Source organism: Hippopotamus amphibius, chromosome 9 (genome assembly GCF_030028045.1).
Source record: "Hippopotamus amphibius kiboko isolate mHipAmp2 chromosome 9, mHipAmp2.hap2, whole genome shotgun sequence".
Taxonomy (NCBI): Eukaryota; Metazoa; Chordata; class Mammalia; order Artiodactyla; family Hippopotamidae; genus Hippopotamus; species Hippopotamus amphibius.
The window spans coordinates 25998520-26021154 of record NC_080194.1 but is presented as its reverse complement, the minus strand read 5'-3'; the positions used below and the strand labels follow the sequence as shown (position 1 = coordinate 26021154).

The 22635-nt window shown below is 37.7% G+C and overlaps 1 protein-coding gene across 4 annotated transcripts in view; it reads right to left on the bottom strand.

The window, feature by feature from the left end:
* Positions 1–21286, bottom strand: part of TSG101 (tumor susceptibility 101) — a 45500-nt gene extending 24214 nt beyond the window's left edge. For 2 of the 4 annotated variants that reach the window (XM_057747971.1, XM_057747973.1), the window contains exons 1-5: positions 21119–21286; positions 15064–15148; positions 12980–13045; positions 9454–9617; positions 2609–2735 (exon numbers count right to left, since the gene is read on the bottom strand). In XM_057747971.1, the coding sequence (XP_057603954.1) occupies positions 2609–2735; positions 9454–9617; positions 12980–13045; positions 15064–15148; positions 21119–21160 (484 nt within the window). In that variant the 5' untranslated portion in view covers positions 21161–21286. Of the gene's footprint in view, positions 1–2481; positions 2509–2608; positions 2736–9453; positions 9618–12029; positions 12117–12979; positions 13046–15063; positions 15149–21118 lie in introns of those variants that run through there. The other 2 variants (XM_057747970.1, XM_057747972.1) reach the window with 2 other exon arrangements.
* Positions 21287–22635: the final 1349 nt, after the last annotated feature.

Sequence of the window (22635 nt, the reverse complement as noted above, 5' to 3'; positions counted from 1 at the left end):
GTTTCTCTCCCCATGCTACTTTCTCTCACACACATATAAACCACCACTTCACAGACATAAGCAATTCCTCATAATTATAGGCAATTTTCCTTTTCTAAGGTTCTGAAAAGCTAGTAATTTGACCAAAATCTTCAAATTTTGATTTTGGGAAACAACAAAAGTTACTTGAGTCCAAGACTGCTAAGGAAACAGATAATGAGGTAAAGGAATTTCAGAGCCAGAATAAAATAGAATGCAATTAAGCATAATATATGAAGTTATTATAAAGATTAAATAAGAACTAATAAGAAGTGCTGGGCTTCCTAGGGGGCACAGTGGTTGAGAATTCGCCTGCCAATTCAGGGGACATGGGTTCGATCCCTGCTCCAGGAAGATCCCACATGCCGCGGAGCAACTAAGCCCACGCGCCACAACTACTGAGCCTGCGCTTTAGAGCCCATGAGCCACAACTATTGAGCCCCTGTGCTGCAACTACTGAAGCCCACGCGCCTAGAGCCCATGCTCCGCAACAAGAGAAGCCACGGCAATGAGGAGCCCGCGCACCACAATGAAGAGTAGCCCCCACTCACCACAACTAAAAAGAAAGCCCGTGCACAGCAAAAACAAAAAAAAACCCAACACAGCCAATAAAATAAATTAAAAAAACAAAAACTAATAAGAAGTGCTTAGCTGTGTCTTATAGTTACCACTGAATAATGCTATTACTGTTGTCAAAAAATGAGGTTTGGCCATAACACTGTTTTAGTGTGAATTATAGCTAGCTCAAAAGTCATCCTAAAACCGGAGATCAAAAATGTTTAGAGTAATGATAATGATAATAATAGCAGTAGATAATTTCTCAACTAGATGATTGTATTTGTTTAAGTAGGGATCCAAATTTCTGGACTATTCCTTGATATGTGTGTGTGTGTAGGACGGAATTCAGACCTTCATTTCTTTGCAGTCATACCTAATAATAATGAATATTGTTTAAATGTATAAAAAGTATTAAAACTGTAATGCAAAGACAAGTTTGTCTCTTTTAGTAACTTACTTATATTAGCTCTAGATTGTTTAATGTGATTTACAGTGAGTGTGTACAAAATGGAACTGTAATAGTGATCTCTGTAGTGAGGTCTCTTTCTAGAACACTGCACTTCCAACGTTAATATAAAACTAGAAGAGTGGAATTTCCCTGCTGGCGCAGTGGTTAAGACTCCACGCTCCCAATGCAGGGGGCCTGGGTTCGATCCCTGGTCAGGGAACTAGACCCCACATGCATGCTGCAACTAAGAGTTCGCATGCCACAATGAAGGAGCCTGTGTGCTGCAACTACGAAACTGGCAACACTAAGGAGGCCATGAGCCACAACTAAGGAGCCTGCCTGCCGCAACTAAGACCCAGTGCAACCAAATAAATAAATATTTTTATAAAACAAGACAAACAAAATACTAGAAGAAATTTAGGGAAAAGATGTTGCTTAGGAGGCTTGTCTAACATTCTGAAAAGGTTACCTTTATCTTAAGTGGTTACTGGCTATGTTATTTGAGCAAATAAATATGAATGATGAATTAGGAAATATTTGGCACTTCAAACTTAGATGGGCAAGATTAGCTAATCTTGGGTACTAAAGTCAACAGAATTTATTAAAATGAAAACAAATTTCTGCTCCAAAAGAATCCCTAGAATCTTTATTCAAAGAGCTACAAAATGCTACAACCAACCTTATTCTGGGAAAGCAGGGAAGGAAAAGGAAATGGATTCAGAAAGTTCTGTTAGATTCCCATTCAGCTTGTTAGTCAAGATGCTCCTCAAGACAGAATGAATTAAAAAAGGAAGAGGATAATTTTTAGCAGGACAAAAATAAAAGCTCACATAATCTAACTTATAAGATAAATAAGTTTGGTTAATTATCTTAAACAAAATTTGTTTAAAAAAAAAATCACAGCTCAAAACACAGTGAACAGGTTTAGTAAAGTCAAAACCAGTAAGTACAACCAACTCTCAATTATCCAGGGTGATTTTAAAGTATCAGTAAGAATTATTTTTAAAAAACCTAGAAGTAACAGAGACAATATACACTAATTAGGGAAGAACTGATATTGACTCCATACCCCCATCCTCCCCATTCAAAGTAAAATCATGAATTGGCTGTACTCAAGAGAAGAAAGCTGAGAGCTAGATGTCCATTGTGTATACCCAGAATAGCTGAACGTGAATGATGTAGCTGACTTTATAACTGATTCTTATCTACAACACTGATCCTGGAGTTGCAAAGAAAAGGAGGTCAGATTGCCTTTCAAGTTATATGTTTCCAAACTGATCAAATAAAGCTATTCCATGGCATGCATAATTTAAAAAAAATTCCAGCTCTATTCCAGCATTCTTTCTCTTCCATTTTGGAATCCAGCACACGATAGTTAGATTTCTACCCACAAACGAAAGCCCAAATGCCAGTCTTTGCTGGGAATCTGTACATGCAGATGTGGGGCCTCAGAATACCTCCAAAAAATCCACTAACTTGGTAAGCTAAAAAGCAAAGTGAAGTCATTAAAAAAATTTTTTTTACAAGATTTTCTGTTTTCTTTTGTTTATATGAGTTTAAAAATCAAATCTCAATTCTACTTACTATTTGGTGGCCCTGTTGCCTGGTATGGTGGATAGGATGCTGAAATAGTAGGACGAGAGAAGACTGGAGGTTCATCTCCAAACACCACAATCATGACTTGAATAAGCCCCAACAAGTCTGACTGTGGCTAAAAAATGGAAAACAAATTTGTCAGTTACAGATTTACTTTTTTGGCAATAAGGAGAAGTCTGGCCATTTCTTATCTGTTTTCAACTTAGCTCAACAATTTTCTTTGTAGGACCCCAAACATGAAAATTCCACTTAATTTAATATAGCTAGGTGATTTCTAGTTATTATTTATGTGTAGCAAGGCTGCTGCTTCATGTATATAAAAACAGCACTAGCCAAAGTAGTATACTGCAAAATTCTGATAGCAGTGTTCTTCATATGACTCCATACAGCTAACCAAAACTTATTATATTTCCAGTGGGCAAATTAGGGATTCTGGTACAAATTCAGGGATGGGATGTAAGCAGTAGTCACCAATATTACTTAAGGCCTTTAAAAGATAACAATGTCATCTTGGAAATACATGCTCCTAGATTAATTTTTATTAAAGATAGTATTATGAACTCTGAAATTATAGGCAGACTCCATTTTAGAAATCACTAGATTGTTGTACAAAAGATATAAATTTTATTAAAGAATCTTTCCTTCCAATACCATAATGACAAAGAGAGTGCCTGTATCCCATAAATGTTGCTAAACTTTTTTCTCAGATATCTGTTGATCACTAATTTAAGACAAACTACGCTAGGCAAAGTTGTTCAAACTGACTTAGCTGATGGTTCTGTTTTCACTCCTTACTATATTTTGTGTATATCTCATCTCATATACTTCATTCATAAGTTCATCAGGTTCTGAAGGATTACTCAATCATCTTGATAAGCTAATCATCTTCATAACTTCCCTTCTCCTGATAGAAGAATCTACTAGCATTTCTCAACTTTCCAAAGCACCAATTTTGTTCAATTCTGTCCCAATGTATGGACAATGACAATAGATAATATTTCAGAAAGCTTCTTATGAAAACCTGCTGATTTTCACTATTCCAATATCTTTCTTACGTTTGTCTGTAAACTTATATGCTGAGACTGGGAGAAAGCATGTACAGTATCTGTGTAACACCAAGGAGTACAGGCTGGAGATCATGGCTGGTGTGTGTGTGAGTTTGCTATTGAGAACCAAACAATTTAATCTCTTGTTAATTATTTAGTCTAATTAAACTCCCAAACTAAATCATAAATTATTTTAAAATCATGCATCTTAAAAACTGAGATATAATTCACATACCATAAAATTTACCACCTAAAGGGGTATATAGTTTAGTGATTTTTTTCCACAACCACTATCTAATTCCAGAATACTGTTATCATCCTCAAAAGAAATCTGTACCTATTAGTGATCACTTCCAATTTCCCCCTCCCCCAAGCCTCTGGCAACCACTAATGTATTTTGTCAATCGATTTGCCCATTCTGGATATGCAGATATAAATGGAATCATATACTACGTGTCTGGCTTTTTTCACTTAGCATAATATTTTCAAAGGTTCACCCATGTTGTAGTATGAATCAGTACTTCATCTGTACAGTCTTATAACCATAGTTTTGTGAAGACAAGTTTTATTTTTATCCTTTACCATACCATTCCTTTCACATTAAAGTCTCTGACAGAAGGAAAACTAATTGTTAATATCTACTTCCAGGCCTATTATAAAGCAACAGGTCACGAATATTTTGGAATGACACATGACTGCAATTCAGAATGATACAGATACAAAACAAATGGAAAGAATATTAGTTTATTTTAGCTCAAACACCTAAGGGGCAACTGAAACAAACAATATCTTTATAAAACTGCTTTCCTATTGAAAACCCTGAAAACTTGAAGAGCAAAACTGCTTTCTACTCTATCACTTTTTGTTTGCTTTTCCAGCAAACAATAAAAAAGGTCAGATTTTACATTCTAAACAGCATATGATACATGTTCAGGATTAGGATTAATAAGCAATTTAATTAGTAAGATCAAGATAAATGACAGCAGCCCTAGTTCATGTTCTGTGCAATGCTAGGTTACTGCAACAGCCTTCTGTGAGGCTTCCAGCCTCGCTTACTATGATTGAGAGAATTTTCTATAAAAGTTCACGCTCCCCTCCCATAATACAGAGTTGCTGCTGAGAATCAGTTGCTTAGGCAGGAACTACATTTTCCAGTCCTTGCAACTAGTTTTTACTAATGGACCATAAGCAGAAGAGATTTACTTCTAAGCCAAGGTGCACAAGAAGGAGGGCAATCCTTCACCAATCTCTCTTTGCTTGTCTTCCTTGATGCAGAGGACTCCGAAGCCCTGGGAGATGGTGGCACCCCAAACTGGAAAGAGCCTGGTCCCTGAAGCTCAAGTGAAGGAAAGCTGCCTGCCAGTGAGGAAGACTCCCAGTGGACTAATGTGGGTAAGAAATTTCCAGTATTAAGTTTCTAGCATTTGGGTGTTTATGTTTTAGAGCAGCTAGTGATTTTCAGTCAGAAAGCTAATTAAAGTATTTATCTAGTACACTTCAGACACTATACCTAACAACCACTGCATTTAATGCGATACTCTTGTTCAAAAATCTAAAATGACACCCAATCGCCTATTAAAGGACAAAGTCCTTAGCTAAAAATCAGGATCTTCCATGATATAACCTTGAATACCATATAAAAGTTAGATTCCATTATGTCTTTTTTGTTAGATTTGTGGAAAATACCATACATATAAAAATGCATAAAACATATGCAACTTTAAAAAGTAACAATAGGGGCTTCCCTGGTGGCGCAGTGGTTAAGAATCCACCTGCCAATGCAGGGGACACGGGTTGGATCCCTGGGTGTGAAAGATCCCACACGCCTTGGAGCAATTAAGCCCCGTGTGCCACAACTACTGAGCCTGTGCTCTAGAGCCCACAAGCCACAACTACTGAAGCCCAAGCTCCTAGAGCCCGTGCTCCACAACAAGAGAGGCCACTGCAATGAGAAGCCCATGCACTGCAATGAAGAGTAGCCCCCTCGCCACAACTAGAGAAAGTCTGTGCACAGCAATGAAGACCCAACGCAGCCAAAAAAAAAGAGTAACAATAAAGAAAATATTTGTGTAGTTGTCATCCAAGTTAAGAAATAGAAGATTGCCAGTAACTTAGAAGCTCCTGACTGCATCCCCCTCTATCTACTCTAGAGTTACCCACTTTTCTGACTTAACGGATAATCATTCTTTTCTTTAAACTACTACCTTATAAACAATTTTCTAAACAGTATGTTTAATTTTTCCTGTCTCTAAACTTCATATGAATTAAATCAAACTATGTATTCTATTGAGACTTATCTCAGCAATGTTTGTAAGATACATTCCTGTTAAAGAGTGGTTATAAATTCATTTTAATTGCTGTGTGGTGTTCCAGTGAATGAATATACAGCTTCTTTATTCACTCTCCTGTTGTTAATAGTCATACGGGTTGTATCCAGTCTTTGGTTATTTATGCTGCCATGAACATTCTTGCTATGTTTCCTAGTATGTATGTGCAAGGGTTACTCTTGTGCAGTGGTTCTCAACTGGGGGTACTATTTTTGCCTCCCAGTGGATATTTAGAAATGTCTAGAGACATTTTTAGTTGTCACACCTGTGTATGTCATGCTACCGGCATCTTGTGGATAAAGGCCAGGGATCCTATATCCTATAATGAACAGGACAGCTCTCCCACAATAAAGAATTATCCAACCCACAATGCCAGTAGCAATGAGGTTGAGAAACCCTGCTCTAGTGTACATACCAAGGAGTGGAACTGCTAGGACATACAGCATGGGCACTTGCAACTTTACTAGGTATTGCCAAACTAATTCCTAGAGTAGCTGTGTCAATTTTACTACCATCAGCAGTATCTAAGAGTTCTCTTTGCTCCACATCCTCTCTAACCCTTAGCGTTGTCAACTGGTAGTACAAATTTAACGGGCATATAATGGTATCTCGTTATGGTCTTAATTTATATTTCTCTCACTACTAGCAGGATTAAACATTTTTCCATATGTTTACTGGCCATTAGGATTTCTCTTTTGTGAAGTACTTGTTCAAGAGTTTCAACTATTTTTCTATGGGGCTTCTTTCTTTTAATGATTGCCAAAAGTTATTTTTATGTTCTGGATATTACACTGTGGGTGATAAGTATTACAAGTATATTCTTCAGTTTGTGGTTAGTCTTTTCACACTTTTTAATGTGTCTTTGATGAACAGAAGTTCTTAATTTGCATAAATTCAAGGTAAAATTTTGTAGTCTTTTCCTTTATAGTAAAAGTTTTGCATCTTGTTCAAAAAAAACCTTACCTATTACAAGATCATGAAAGGCAGTCTCCTATGTTTTAAAAGTCTTACTTTTTTGCCTTTTACAATCTACCTGGAATTGATTTTTGTATATTATACAAATAGGAATCTAACTGTCCCAACTCCATTACTGAAGTTAATCTTATCCCACTGATCTGCTATAACATCACTGTTATACATCAAGTGTTTATATATAGGTATACCTTTTCTTACTGTGCTTAGCTTTACTGTGCTTTGCAGATATTGCAATTTTTACAAACTGAAGGTCTGTGGCAACTGTGCGTTGTCAGATGGTTAACATTTTTTAACAATAAAGCATATCTTAAAAATTAATTTTCTTAAAATATAGTCGATTTACAATGTTAATTTCTGCTGCACAGCAAAGTGACTCAGTTATATACATACGTTCTTTTTCATATTCTATTATGGTTAACTATAGGATAAAATTTTTAATTAAGGTAGGAACATTGTTGTTTTAGACATAATGCTATTGCACATTTCATAGACTGCAGTATAGTGTAAACATAACTTTTATATGCGTTGGGAAACAGCCATTTGTGTGACTTGTTTTATTGCAACATTTGGCTTTACTGCAGTGGTATGGAATTGAGTCCACAATATCTCCAAGGTATGTCTGTATAGTGGATCTTTTTCCTGGGTTATTTATTATGTTCCATCTATCCATTTGAATATTTCTCTGACAATTCCATACCATCTTAATTACTAGTTTTTTAAAATACATTTTGATACATCTAGGGCAATTCCCTTCTACCTTATTCTTCTTGGCTATTCTTAATCTTTTGCATCTCCATATAAACTTTAGATTCAGCTTATCAAGTTCACAAAATTAACAAATACACAAAGAAACAAAAACTTCTGTTAGGAAACAGATCTATTTGTAGAGAACATTTTTATAATACTGAGTCTTCCAATCCATAAATAAAGTTCTCTTTTTTTTTTACCTAACTCTTCTTTAATATCTTTCAATAAAGTTTAAAATTTTCTCCATAATGGATTTGTACATCTTTTTGTAAGGTTTATTCCTACATCAACAGCATTACAAATACAAAGTATTCATATACCAGTTCATTAATTCTCTATTCTGCTGAGTCTAATCTGCTACTAAACCATCTATTAAGTTTCTAATTTCTATTATTCTATTTTTCAGTTCTAAGATTTCTATTTGGCTCATTTTTAATATCATTATATTATAATTAATATAATTCTCCATCTTGAACATACTAATCACAATCATTTTCAAGTCTGTGTCCAATAACGGGGGTTACCTAGGGGAGGGGTGTCCTGTTTCTACTGTCTTTTTTCCCTCTTTGTCCTTTCTCTTGATGTACCTGACAATTTTAAATTGTATTGGACACTGTTCATGAAAAATTATACAGGCTCTATATACTATCTTCCTCCAGTAAGTTTACTCTATCTTATCGCTGGCAGATATTGTGAGAATCACCTTAATATAATCAGGGACTGAGCTCATTCAAGGTTGGAGTTTTATAGGGCTCATTCTGCCTGAGCTCCCACTCATAGGGTGTGTTCCTCCAGGGCTGCTAAGAGCCTAGGATGTTTATTTATACCCCTCCTCCTCGATAAGGTTCCGAACTCCTACTGCCTCCTCAATCTAAGACTGATGAGAACTTGGCTATGTTTTTCAGAGGCTTTCTGCTTAGCTTTTTAGCATCTTGTCTTTGAAATTTAGGAATTCAGCATGTCCTTTGAGGGGGAAACTCAAATTATCTGGCTCACTTCTTTGTAGCTTCCTTTTCTCCCAAAGCTTGGCTCCTAAGATACTGCCCGCCTGGCAGACAGAACAGCAACTGTTGTCCTTTCAGCCCTGTGAGACTGTTAGAAACTCTGCAGTCGTCTTTGCCTCTAGCTAAAGCCCCCTGCCCAGATTCTCAGCCTCCTACCCTGTACCAAGAATCAGTAAATACCCATAGGGAGAACTGGCAAAATGTTGACTTATCTCTTTGCAGCTCCCTTCTCCATAGGATCTTGGCCCTTCAAGTCCTAATTGCCTCAACAGTTCTCCAAAGCCTTCCAGAGATGTTGTTTGTACTTTGTTTGGCTTTTCTAGCATTTTTTTTCGATAGAAACTGCCAGAGCTATATCATCAGAGGCAGAAAGAGAAGTTTCTTACTACTATTACTTCTTGATAGGAGCACTTTGAGTAATGAGATTTGAACAGTTTCACAAATACATGCCACCAGTATACTATCTTTTTAAATGCATTTCTCATATGTGAATTCTCTCTATTCTTAAAGGTTCAGTTCAAGCAAATAAAATAGTGACTATGCATATTCTATAAGCTACCGAGCTCTACAGAAATATAAGATATGTTTCTTTTAAACAGCCTTTTCAATTACCCAGCTCAGTGATTAGTAATCTTATGTGAATTTATCCTCCTTGAATGTTAACAGAAAGTAGATGCTAGTGAACAAAATATACGAAATACAGCAAATTCACAGAACACTCTGTTAATACTTACGTGTTTCCATTCATGTAGATAAGGAAGATATATCTTCCCATTAGCATCCACATGCTTTCCTGTTTTAATAGTCATTGAACTAGTAGGCTTAACAAAACAGATAGGGGGATTATATGGATATGTGTCCAGCAGCCACAGGCATATTGGAATATTATATGTATTACCTGAGAGAGAAAGAGAAACTTCAGTTACTCTCTTTTATTATTTTTCAATAATGGCTTAGTAGGTAAGCAAGAAAGAGCTACAACTAAGCAACACTTTAAAAAAAAATCACAACAAATGTTTTATATTTCAAAGTTCTGTTTAAGATTAGTTTTTCAAATTTTCAGTTCATAACATACACAAGCAGGATAAAGGAGCTAATCGATCACTACTCTGCCAGTGTCTACTTACAGCTGTAAAAACACTGTTCACAAATTATCTTTTGGTTCAAGCCATTCTTTGTTATTTGACTCACCACTTCAGTTAATAAAGTTCACTGGGAAAGGATATAGAAGGAAGACCATAGATAATGGTGTCCTTCAGAAAGTGATATGCTAGACCTGAAATTCCCTTGCCAAAAGTCAGACTATAAGACCTAATCCAAGTGTCACACAGATGCTGACTGGTGGCCACAGCTTGACCAATTAGTATGGCATTTTCAGTGGTAGTTTAAGAATCAATGATGCCATCTCTTTTTTTTTGCTTTATGTAACAGAATCTCTCAGTTGAAAAATTTGACTATAGTCAAAATGAATGGTGTTTCAAAGGATCTGACAGAATTAATATATTAAACATAAATCAAAGACTTTTCTTACTGAGGTCAAAGCCCAATGTCCCAAGCAACCATTTGAATCACCTCAGATAATTCAGATACATTTCCCCCACTTAGAAACAGTTTTACTTCATAAAAGTATATACACATAAAATTTACTCGAAGAAATCAGACAGTTATGGGACTTTCGATCTACTTTTTACCCAAAAGTACTTCTACAATGAAAAAAAAAAAGACTCCAACAGAATATAACCTAATACATAAAACATAACTTTATTTCCACCACCTAGAATTCTTTGCTTTGTGAAAATGATGAATTCTCCAGAATTACTTAGGCTTAGAAACTGTACTATACAAAAATGGTTAGGAAACAAAGGTTTAGTTTAGATAAAATTTACATATATGTATGTGTATGAGTGTGAGTATGAGTGTGTGTGTGTGTGTGTATAAAAAAGAGAACTCTTGTGCACTTCTGGTAGGGATATAAATTGGTGAAGCCACTATGGAAAACACTAAGGAGATTCCTTAAAAATTAAAAATAGAACTACCATATGATCCAGCCATTCTACTTCTGGGTATTTATCTGAAGAAAATAAAAACACTAATTTGAAAAGATATATGCACCCCTATGTTCACTGCAACATTATTTACAATGGCCAAGATATGGAAGCAACCTAAGTACCCACTGATAGATGAACGGATAAAGATGCGGTATGCATATACTAATGGAATATTACTGAGCCATAAAAAAGAATGAAATCTTGCCATTTGTGACAACATGGATGGACCTAGAGGGTATTATATTAAGTGAAATAAGTCAGACAGAAAAAGACAAACACTGTATGATTTCACTTATATGTGGAATTCAAACAACAAAACAAATGAACAAACAAAACTAAACAGAAACAGACTCACAGATACAAAGAACAAACAGGTGGTTGCTGGAGGAGGAGGTGGGAGGAGAGAAATAGGTGAGGGAGATTAAGAGGTACAAACTTCCAGCTGCAAAATAAATGAATCATGGGTATGAAATGTACAGTGTGGGGAATACAGTCAATAATTATGTGTGTTTTGTATGATGACAGGTGGTAACTAGACTTATGATGATCATTTTGAAATATACAGAAATATCAAATCACTGTTATGTAACAGAAAGGAACATAGTGTTATAAGTCAATTATACTTCAAACACACAGAAATAAGCAAACATAGAAAAAGAGATCAGATCTGTGGTTGTCAGAGGTAAGGGCTCAGGGAACGGAGAACTGTAGGAAGGCAGTCAAAGGTACAAACTTCCGGTTATAAAGTAAGTACTAGGAATGTAATGTACAACATGATAAATGTCATGAACACTGCTGTATGTTATATATGAAAGTTGTTAAGAGAGCAACATCACAACTTGATGAAAACTCTTCCCAAGTTTTCATCACAAGGGAAAAAATTTTTTTTCCTATTTCCTTCATTTTGTATCTATATGAGATAACAGATGTTCACTAAACTTATTCAGGTAATCATCTCTTGACGTATGAAGTCAAATCATTACACTGTATACCTTAAACTTACACAGTGCTATATGTCAATTACATCTCAATAAAACTGGAAGAAAAAAAATAAATGTCTTTAATTACATCTACAAGTTTTCTGCCTCCTTCTCTCCCCCACATACCTATTTCCCTCACCAGAGCCTACTTCCTGGGGTAAAGGCAGTCAGTAACCCTGCATTTTACTCATACTTGGTCTATAAAATGCTGATGCTCAAGTGTTTTTTCCCGCTGCCTGGAATATTCATTCTGTTATGAATGGTTCACTCATCTTTTAATACCAAGTTTGATCGTCATTTCTTCGATGACCTTCCCACGTGTTCTTGTTCTCCTCTTATAATCTCACGGCACCTTTATATTTTATTATTCTGTAACAGGTATAGAATAGTGTAAATATCTATTTATTCCGTTTCCCCTATTTGTGTATGTTCTTTCAGAGAAAGTACATCCCTAGCCCTTATCCCCTATGCATAGCAGGTACTATATAAAATCAATGAGTATGTTACAGAGACACAGGTCTCATCCAGTCACAAGGAAAAATTAACAAACAGATCTGTCCAAAAACAGAACAGTTGCTTATGAAGCTGAATGCTCCATTATTGCTGTAAGTATTCCAGCAGAGGGTGGCTGACTGGCTAACAGAGATGTAATTATCCGTCATCAGCATTACAACCATAAATAATAGCTACTTTTGATATCTGCTTATTATATACCAGCCTCTGTGCTAAGTCCTTTACACACATTATCACAAATGAATTCTTCTTTGAGTTAGGTACTATTATCCAAATGTTAACAGATGCCCATTGTCACAAAACTAATAGATTACAGAGCAAGAACTAAAATCCTACTCTGCCCTGACTGTAAAGCCTCTATCTTAGTAACTATACTATACAGCTTCCCATTGTCACATAAGTTCGAATAGGGTGGGAGGCTGAACTAAGAGGCACCTAAGATTCCTTTCTAGCTCTAAGATTCTCTGAAACAAAATTCTTTCAGTGCATCGAGGCACTTATTTGTTGATATGTCTTGATAAGGAAGGCGATGGGTGGGGGAAGAAGCTGAAAATATTAGGTGCTGCTGCCAAATGAAGTTCACGTAAAACAGAAGTTAAAGTTTCTATATTATCATGAAAGTCACAAGAAAGCAAGCTTAATTACCTACAATTCTTTGGCAACTAAATGTGAATTAAAATACATCTATGCTGGAAACATAAATCACATAAGACATTTACCTCTATAAGGCACAGGAATTGTTCCAGTGAGGTTCATTAGTTCCCTGGAACTGCCATCATTAAAAACTGAAAGGTAAGAATAATGAGTTAATCAACAAGCATTTTCACAGATACTCCCACATAAGTTATTCTTTCAGAAACAATGGTTAAAACGCATTATTACTTTTGAAAGACACTAACTTGTTGCTATTCATACATTTTGTCCAATAATAAAGTACTGTTTGTTGATTCATTTAACGGGATCAGGTTTTGAATGAGTAAAGATGCTATGAATTACTTGGAAAAATAAATATGAATGTTACAGTCCCGATAAATATGAGCTCTGGATCCCCAACCAACATGATTATAAAATTACTTAAAAATCACTATTAACTGCTACCACAGTAAATATTAACCTAACAGCATTAAATTCTAGATTTCTCAGATGCTTATTCCCACTCACTGTCATTCTCAATCCCAATGTAGTATCCCACAGTATTAAAAAGGAAAAAAGTTTTCACAACCAAATACAACATGATCTTTTAACACAAGCATTCCTCACATCACACAAGTTTTCCTACCTATATTTGACTGAATAACTAGGGCACATAATTTGTATTATATGGACTGCTATTATTTATAATAATGATTGGGAATTAACACTGTATCACATGGGGAAAGGCTATAATGTACGAACACAGAACTGTACTGCTGACCTCAGTTCTTTTACCTACTACTGACAGTTATAAACTGTGCTGTAATTTATTCTGATTTTGTGTTTTAAAAAGACCACCTTATTTAATTTTAGGGTTATATTTACTCTAAAAGCATGTTGCTGACAATGATTTAGACTTGGTCCAGCCACATAAAGCTATATAAGATTTGTTCAATGATGTTGGAGTCTGTCAGTTTTGATCAACATTTATTCTTTTAGTGTTCAGTAAAAACTATACACTTACTGTAAAGTTCTAGCCTTTGTCACTTTATTCCCCCATTGAAGCTATTTTTAAATTAATTCTAATTTTGGTAATATGAGTTTTCTTGCAGATCTAAATACCACAGTACGGTACATGGACAGGAGGGAGAACTGTGCCCTAGTTTGGGAGAGGACTTCCAGTTCATGACTGTTGTTCGGGAAACTCAGGATTAATGCCCTCTCTGTTGCCTCTTACCTCTCTCACCAGGCTCCTGTATGCAAAGCCCTAGGAGTGAGTGCAGTTTAGAGTGAGAGCCTCAGCTACAAAATTCAGCTCTTTGCCCTCATTGCCAAGGGCCTCACAATGAGCAGGAGGCAGCATGGGTTTCCCTTGGCCTTGGCACATTAGGTGTTTACAAGGAGACAGGGTTGGAGAGATTATGTTAGGATTGCTGGGGCCAAAAAGACGATTAAAAAAAAAAAAACAAAACACCCAACTCTAACTGTTGTCATTTCTTACTTAAATCACAATTTTACTTCATCTCAATAGAAGGTAGATACAAACTGTCACCTACCTACTCTACAGAATTAAGGACAATAGTTATTAAGTGTTTCCTTCATCTATAAAATGAAAAGGGTAGTCCAGAATAGTTTTATAAAATGTGTTCCTAAGAATATAGAGATGCTCTAGAGAGAAAAAGGGTTCACTAATTGACTTTAGAATATATTGAACAATGCATTATCTTCTCTCCCCTCTTGGTGAGGCATAATACCTTAGCATATTAAAGGCTCTGAGAAATCTTGTTGCAAAGAAACCCATTTAATTTAATTCAAACATAACCTCAGAATCCCCTCCACATCCCCACCCCCCCAAGCAACATTCTTCACAACTGTGTATACTATTTTGGGAAATGATGGACTAACCTATCTTTAACATCACCTCTAGGTCTAAATTTGCATTAGTTCTATGTTAGTGTAGCATTTTAAAACTTAAAATAACTAAACAAATATAAGATGTTGTTATTAGATCTTGTAATTTCCTATCCCTCAACACTTTTTTTAGGCGAAGGTTAGTCCTACAATGAAAGAAACCAACAAACTTAAACACAAAATGGGAAACCTACAATTATTAACAAAAAAGAGTAAACTCAAAAGCATGGTATTTCATATTTTTATTATATAAACTCACCATATGAATCCAATACAGGTTTGAGATCTTTGTATAAAGTAATAACATTGACAGTTTCACGTACAGTTAGGTCTCTGTATTTGTACTGAAAAGAAAAATTACAAATGAATTTAGTTTAAAACCAATGCACATATTTTACTGCTAGGTTAATTTTCTTAAAATCTTATTTTCTTAATAGCACTTTTCTTAAAAGTATAATGGTTCTGATTAATCATTAATTAAATAAAGACTGAAAGAATCTCAGTAGCTTTCTCTCCTGCCACCTATTCATACTTTTACCTCCATTTTAGCTTTTTCCAACTTAAAAGGCCCTCCACCAAATCAAATCTTAATCATTCTCAAAGACCTAGCTTACATCTCTTTCCCTCTCAATGAATCCTTTTCCAGACTTCCCTTTACATAATGATCTCTTCCTCTCCAGCATTTATCATCAATACCAACTATTCTGCAATTTACCATGTGCTGTACTGTACTCTCATACCCCTGCCTGGACCACTCCTGTCCAGGAAAACTGTGAACCTTGCATACACACTCTTAGCAGATTAGGAAATCAGGAGATGGGGATCCCCATGTGTCCACAACACACTGAGGCTCACCAGCTGACAAGCTCCATGCATGCACACAAAGCTTTCAATCAGCTTTTAATGCTTCTCTTAAAAAACGAACAGTCAGCTATTTCAAAAAGAAACACTCCAAGAAACACATCACAGACCGAAACAAACAGAAAAGAACTAAGAATAAAAATACTGCAAGGCGCAGAAGAAAACTTCAAAAATAATTAGCATTAAAAATTTCAGGGACTTCCCTAGTGGCGCAGTGGTTGAGACTCCATGCTCCCAATTCAGGGGGCCTGGGTTTGATCCCTAGTCAGGGAACTAGATCCCATATACCACAACTAAGGAGCCCACATGCCACAACTAACACCCGGTGCAACCAAATAAAAAAATAAATAAGTAAAATATTTTAAAAATTTTTTCAAAGAAATGATATTGTATCCATGAAATAAGAACACTCAGAAAAGACATATTAAAAAAAAAAAAAAGTGAGAGTAGAAACAAAACATTCAACAGAAGGATTAGAGTACAGTCAAATCTCAGAGACCAGCACAAAAACACAGTGATAGTAAGAGAGAAAATATAAAAAACAGGAAATAAATTCAGGTGTACTGAAAGGCATCTCTTCAGCAGTTCTTGGCCTCTTTTGTCCTGAAGCACCAATTTTTCCATGCTATGGGATCAGTATTATTATCACACACAGATTCTACTTTCTCCTTTCTTATTCACACACATTCCTTACCTCCCCCCCCCCACCTACAACCAAACTTCTCTCAGTTCCCCTTTACAGCAAAAACTGCTTTCTACTTCTGCTGTCTGTAATTGCTCCCTTCCTACTCTCTCCTCTTAAAGAGGACAACATTTCAAAGGTATCCAAAAGTAGAACAGCATAATAAATCCCCTGCTTCAGCAATACACCCAGCTTCAACAACAATCAATTCACAGCCAATCTTATTTAATCTATAATCTCATTCACCTTTCCCCCCTCCTGTATTATTCTGAAGCAAATGGTAACATCATATCCTATTACCCATAAATGTTTTAGTACATATCTTTAAAAGATAAGAACTTTAAAAAAAAAGCCCACACTACTATCATACTAAAATAATCGCTATTTCCTTATATCATCAAATATGCAGTCTCATGTCATTCTTTTTTTAAGTTTGTTTGAATAGAGATCCAAATAAAGACCACATATTTCAATCTGTTAAAATGTCCTTCAGGCCTCTCAATCTATAGATTCTCTCCTATCCCTCTTTTTTAATAATAACTTTATTGAGATATAATTCACATACCATGTAATTCACACATTTAAAGTGAATTATATAAAGTTCAGTGGTTTTTAGTACATTCAGAGTTGTGCAACCACCACATCAATTTTAGGACATTTTCATCACCTCCAAAAGAAAAGCACACCCTTTAGCAATCACCCCCTCACTCCACCAGCGCCATCCCCATTCACTCTAGACAATACTAATCTACTGTTTCTATAGATTTGCATATTCTGGACATTTCATATAAATGGAATTATATGTGGTCATTTATGACTACCTTCTTTCACTTAGCATGCTTTCAAGGTACATTTATGTTGCTGAATATTCCATTATATGCATATAACACATTTTATTTATCTATCATCAGTGGGCCCTTTTCTATTTTAACCCCTTGAAATTTCTTGTTGAAAACATTGGTTCATTTGTCCTATAGAAGCTCCCATGGTTTGGATTTTGCTAACTGCATCCCCTTGGTGTAATTTAATATATATGTTCCTATTGCCTTTGTATTTCCTGTGAATTAATAGTTGAATCTGGAAGTTTTGATGATTTTTTTCTAAATTTTACTTTTTTATCCTCTCTCTCCCGCAAGATCATTTCACAGATGATGGTGTTTTTCCATCAAGTGGCATATGATATCTAGGTATCTCTCTGTGATGTTAACCACCACTGATGCTCAAAGACTAGACCCATGCTCTTCAAACCCACTCCAATCAGGGTTTTCCACTTTCACTGAAACTGCTCATTAACGTCATCAGTATCTGCCACACATGGCCATATGCAACGGCCAATCCTGTCTTCATCTTACTCACCCTATCACAGCAGCATCTGACCAAGCTAATTCTCTCCTCTTAAAATATGTTCTTCACTTGATTTGCAGGACATCACTGTTTCTTTTCCTCCTCTCTGTGGCTGCCCCTTCTCAGTGTCTTTGCTGGTTCTTTCTCTTCTCCTGACCTCTTATCTTAATAATATTGAGCCCCAGGGCTCAGTCCTTGGTCCTTTTCTTTATTTAAACTCAATCCTTTGGTGATCTCCATGCATGGCTTAAGATACCATTTATACACTGATAACTCCCAAATTAAAAATTCCAGTCTGAACCTCTTTCCTGAACTCCAGACAGGCATATCTAATTGCCAGTTTTATATCTCCACTTGGATATCTGATGAATGTCAAATTTAACATGATCAGAATTGAACTCCCTATCTACCCCCAAAATCGACTCCTCTTACAGTCTTCCATGTCTATATCCTTCTACTTGCTCAGGACAAAAACTTTGACATTATCCTGGATGCCTCTCTTTCTTACACATCCACAGTGAGTCTGTCAGAAAATCCCGTTAGCTCCACCTTCAAAAATATCCAGAATCTGATCACTCCTCATTACCTTCATAGCTACACTTAGGTTACTACAATAGCCTCTTTAGAGTTGTCTCTGCCTCCACTCTACTGAACCTCCTAGTCTCAGCACAGCAGCTAGAGCTATTCTGTTAAAACGAATCAGTGGTTTCCCAACATACTCCAAGTACAAGCCAAAGCCTTTACAGTGGCCTGCAAGACCCTCCAAAATCTACCACACCTTTATTTAGCACTGTTTCCCCTTGCTCATTCCAGTCCAGCCCCCTTAGCCCCCTTTGCTGTTCCTCTACCATGCGCGACAAGCTTCTGTCTCAGGGCCCTGGCACTTGTTTTTCCTTCTTTCTGGAACAGTCTAACTCCAGACTGTTTCAGTTTGCCTCCTTATCTCTTTCAGGTGTCTGCTCAAATAGACCTCAGGAAGGCCTTCCTTTACTATTCTATAACTGCAACCAAGCACTCTATTGCCTTTTCCTGCTTTACTTTTCTCCAAAGCACTTAACACCTTCTAACATGCTACTTAATGTACTGCCATCTATGATAATTTAAATTGCACAAGTGTAGAGTGTTTTGTCTGACTGTTCACTGTTGTAGCCCTAGAAGCTAAGACAGTGTGAAGTGCATTACAATCTTTAATGTGTCAGCTCTCTTCTACCCAGTTAGTAGTGACTCCACCTCTAGGAATGCCGCAGATACACCATGTAAGAATACTGGTAGTTGTCTGTATGAAACATCTAAAAGTTATTTGTGTAAAGCAAGATGGACCAATAGTATAAATATACTTCTCTTAACTGCAAAAAGGATGGCAGAGAAGCATGTTAAACTAAAAGCTGCATTTAAGTTGGAAGCCAAAATAAATGCTCAAAGGAAAAAAAAATACCTGTAATATATAAAAAGATAATACAATGCTGTATGTCAATTACACTTCAAAAAAGACATAAGTCAAAGGAGGTAGCCCAAAGGAACATGATGAGTGGTGGAAGTCCCAGAATCAGATAAAAAGTAAAGAACCATCACCCTAGCCATGTGTCCAAGGCCCTGGCTACCAGTTCCTACACTGGACCACATCCAACTGAAAGGATAACACCTGAAGCTAGCCCTCCACCAGGAGGAAGAAACTCCACAAATTGCTTCTATTATCCTACTTATTATTCCTACCTATCTATCTACTCACAGCCTGGACAGAAAAGATGCTGATGCTCAGAACTGACATCACCACTTGTAAGAGATACTGGGCCAAGAACCAAAAGGCAGAATGCCCTCTCCCACCTCTTCCCTATGTCCTTTTTTGTTCTTGGGATATAAAGAGGTGGAGGAAGAAGAGAGGTGGAGGTATAAAATATCTTCTAAAGATGTCCTGCCTCTGAATTTGAAGGCAGGTTCCTCTACAGAAAGTTCAGGAAACTTAATTACGGTTTTTAAAATTCAAAACCAGTATCTGAATATTCCTGTCCTTATATATAAATACTTTCATACATATAAATTAAGGAATAAACCTTAAGGACCATGTTATCAACTTAAAGGTAAAAACACTGTAAGGAACAGATACTCTTCAGTTACATAGTATATAAACAATGTACTTAAAAAAGTGATACATAAATGTTGCAACATAGACCTTGGCGCACAATCTTCTAGGGCTCCCTAAAACTTCCTCTACAATTAAGGATAATTACCGTATGAAAAGAAAATTAATCAACTATACTACAATTAAAAAAAGAAAAAGAAAATCAGAGCCTAGAAGATAGGATTAGAACAACCAAGAGAAGCTTTATTTAAAAAACCATCACTATGTCTTTAGAGATTATTTGCTCTTCAACCAAAGACTGTGCGGATGACTTTACTAGGGCAAAAAGTATATTTTTCAAAGAAATAAGTTCATATATAATAGGGTGTCTTAATAATATTGAAAACTGTTTAAATTACTTTGCTTTCTACCATTTTTATTTTGACAAAAGTATCTAAAGTTAACCCATTTAACTGGTGAAGAGTCTACTCTCAACCACTTCACATACATCTTATTCCAATTAGCTTTGGTAAATTGAAAACAAAAACCAACCAACCAACCAACCAAAAAAACCCACCCAGTTCACTCTGGTATCAGGTGCCACATTTTAAGTAGTTGTCAAAATAATTCACGGCTTTAAATGCAAAATGCCTATCTGCTTTTTAAAAAATTTTAAAAATACAGCAGTCTTCAACTGTGAAGATTAAAAACTTCAAAGCAAATAAATTCGCGCTGTAAGTAGCATACAATTAAAGGCAGTCGCTCTTAGCAAATCAAAGTCCCTGAAATGGTAATGGAATTCTATTCCCTGCACCCGAGGTAGTGAGGTACCGGTATCGGGGCTTCTCAGAACGTTTTCACTTACAATGGAGCCAATTCAACCAACAGTTATGATCTCCCGCGGGGCGGCTAACTGGGCTGCGCGAGGAATACACACTGAAAAGGACGCAATCTCCGGGGGCCGGGAGGGAAGGGCGAAGACGGGCGAGACCCATATTGGCACACGACGTGGAGGAGTGCCCAAGACCGAGTTTTAAGTACAGCCCCCTCTTCGTGTTGATAAAAAACTAAGGCGAAAACTATACTGCCCCAAAGAGTGCTCCAAACTCTCCCCGAAGAGAGGAGGGCGGGCGGCAGGTGGCCTCGGCTCCGCGCCTTTGTTGACCGCCGCCGCCCCCCGCCGGCTCCGGCCGGCGGATCCCGGCACCGGGCGACAGGCATCCCGGGGCCGGGGGCGGCGGAGGCGGCCGGGGGCTGCCCGGGGCTTCGGGCCCGCCCGGGGGGCTCGCTGGGCTGGTCGGGCAGGCCCGGGCGGCGCAGAAGGGAGCGGTGGGCGCGCGCCGGGAGGCGAGCGTGCCGCGGCCTCACCTTGGACACCATTTTCTTGAGCTGGCTCTCCGACCCCGCCATGGCGGCCGCCTCGCGACTCCCGTCCCCGCAGGCAGAGGGTCAGCCGCTCCGGGGCCGCCCCAGGCCGCCCCACACAATCGCACACGGAGCAGCCAGCCCCCCACCCCCCCGCCTCTAACAACAGGAAGTCGGCAGCCGCGCCAGCGCTTCCGCTTCCCTTACGTCACTTCCGAGGTCGGCGACCGAGAGTGAGCCTGGGTAGGACTTGGCCGTCCAGGTCAGCTCTTGAATTGTGCAATCCTGTTCTGAGGGTGGGAACTCTGGGCCGGGAGAAAAGGTCTTTCACAGTTGCCCTTAGACTAAGAGCGCAGGGAGGGGAAGAAGTACGAAGATCTTGCCAGTGAGCTTTAATGACTGATTCATCAAGTGGGAAGGCTCTGGACTGGAGTCAGACTGTTCTGCCACTGACTTGCCCTTGTGATAATAGCAGGCAGGTGCACTGCCAGCTGGGGCTTCACTTTTTTCCAACTCTAAGATGAAAGGCTTGCAAAAGGCGATGCCCAGGGTCTCTCTGATCATCAGGTTGTTTTTCATTTTTAAGCTGAAAAATTCATCATACTACATTCCCAAGGGCAAAGCGCAGAGAGCCTTCGTTTCACAGGAACCCATACCCTAAATCAGAACTTCTCTTCTGTGCCCAGACGTAGATGATAATACAGGCTACCTTCTACCTTGGACTCCGTGTGTGTACTAGCCTGTCCGCCATCAAAGTCCAAGTCTTTGAGGGCAGGCTCACCTTCAGGTCCTCATTGTTGTGTACAGCACAAGAGTAGGCACTCTATCTTATCTGAATTTCCATAAAAGTTACTCGTGGCCACTTACTTACATTAGTCATTATCATGGCACATCGCTAACAGCTTTGTAAGTGCAGTGCCGTTCAAGGTATTGTAAAGATTGGGTTTGACGGTGTGAAATATGATTATTTCCGTAATTTTAGCATAGTGCTACTGAAGAACAGGCTGTGGTATTAATTCTCTTATAAACTGGCATCTAAATAAAGATAACATACACAAAGAGGGCCTAACTGAAGACATGTGGAAGCAGCATTACATACTGTTGCCAACACACACCCACTAAAGTCTATTTTAATAGGTATCTTTCTTTGGACTCTATTAGTGAAGCACACAGCTCCAGTCAGCCCAAACTATAGGGCAGTTTATCCTTCGCTACACCTCTTCTTTGTCACTTAAAAGTAATGTAATGTGGTTTTCAAACTTTTTTTAAGTTTATTTTTGCTGCGCTGGATCTTAGTTTCGGCACTCAGACTCTTCGCTGCGGCATGCATTGGGGCTCTAGTTCCCCAACCAGGGATGGAACCCGGGCCCCCTACACTGGAAGCGCAGAGTCTTACCCACTGGACCACCAGCGAAGTCCCTCAAACTATTCTTAAAGTCACAGCTTACCCAGGAGCACCTTCAATTTGAGCAACTCTGCTTTTATCAATTGGAAGAATGTAGGTAATATATTGTTCAAAA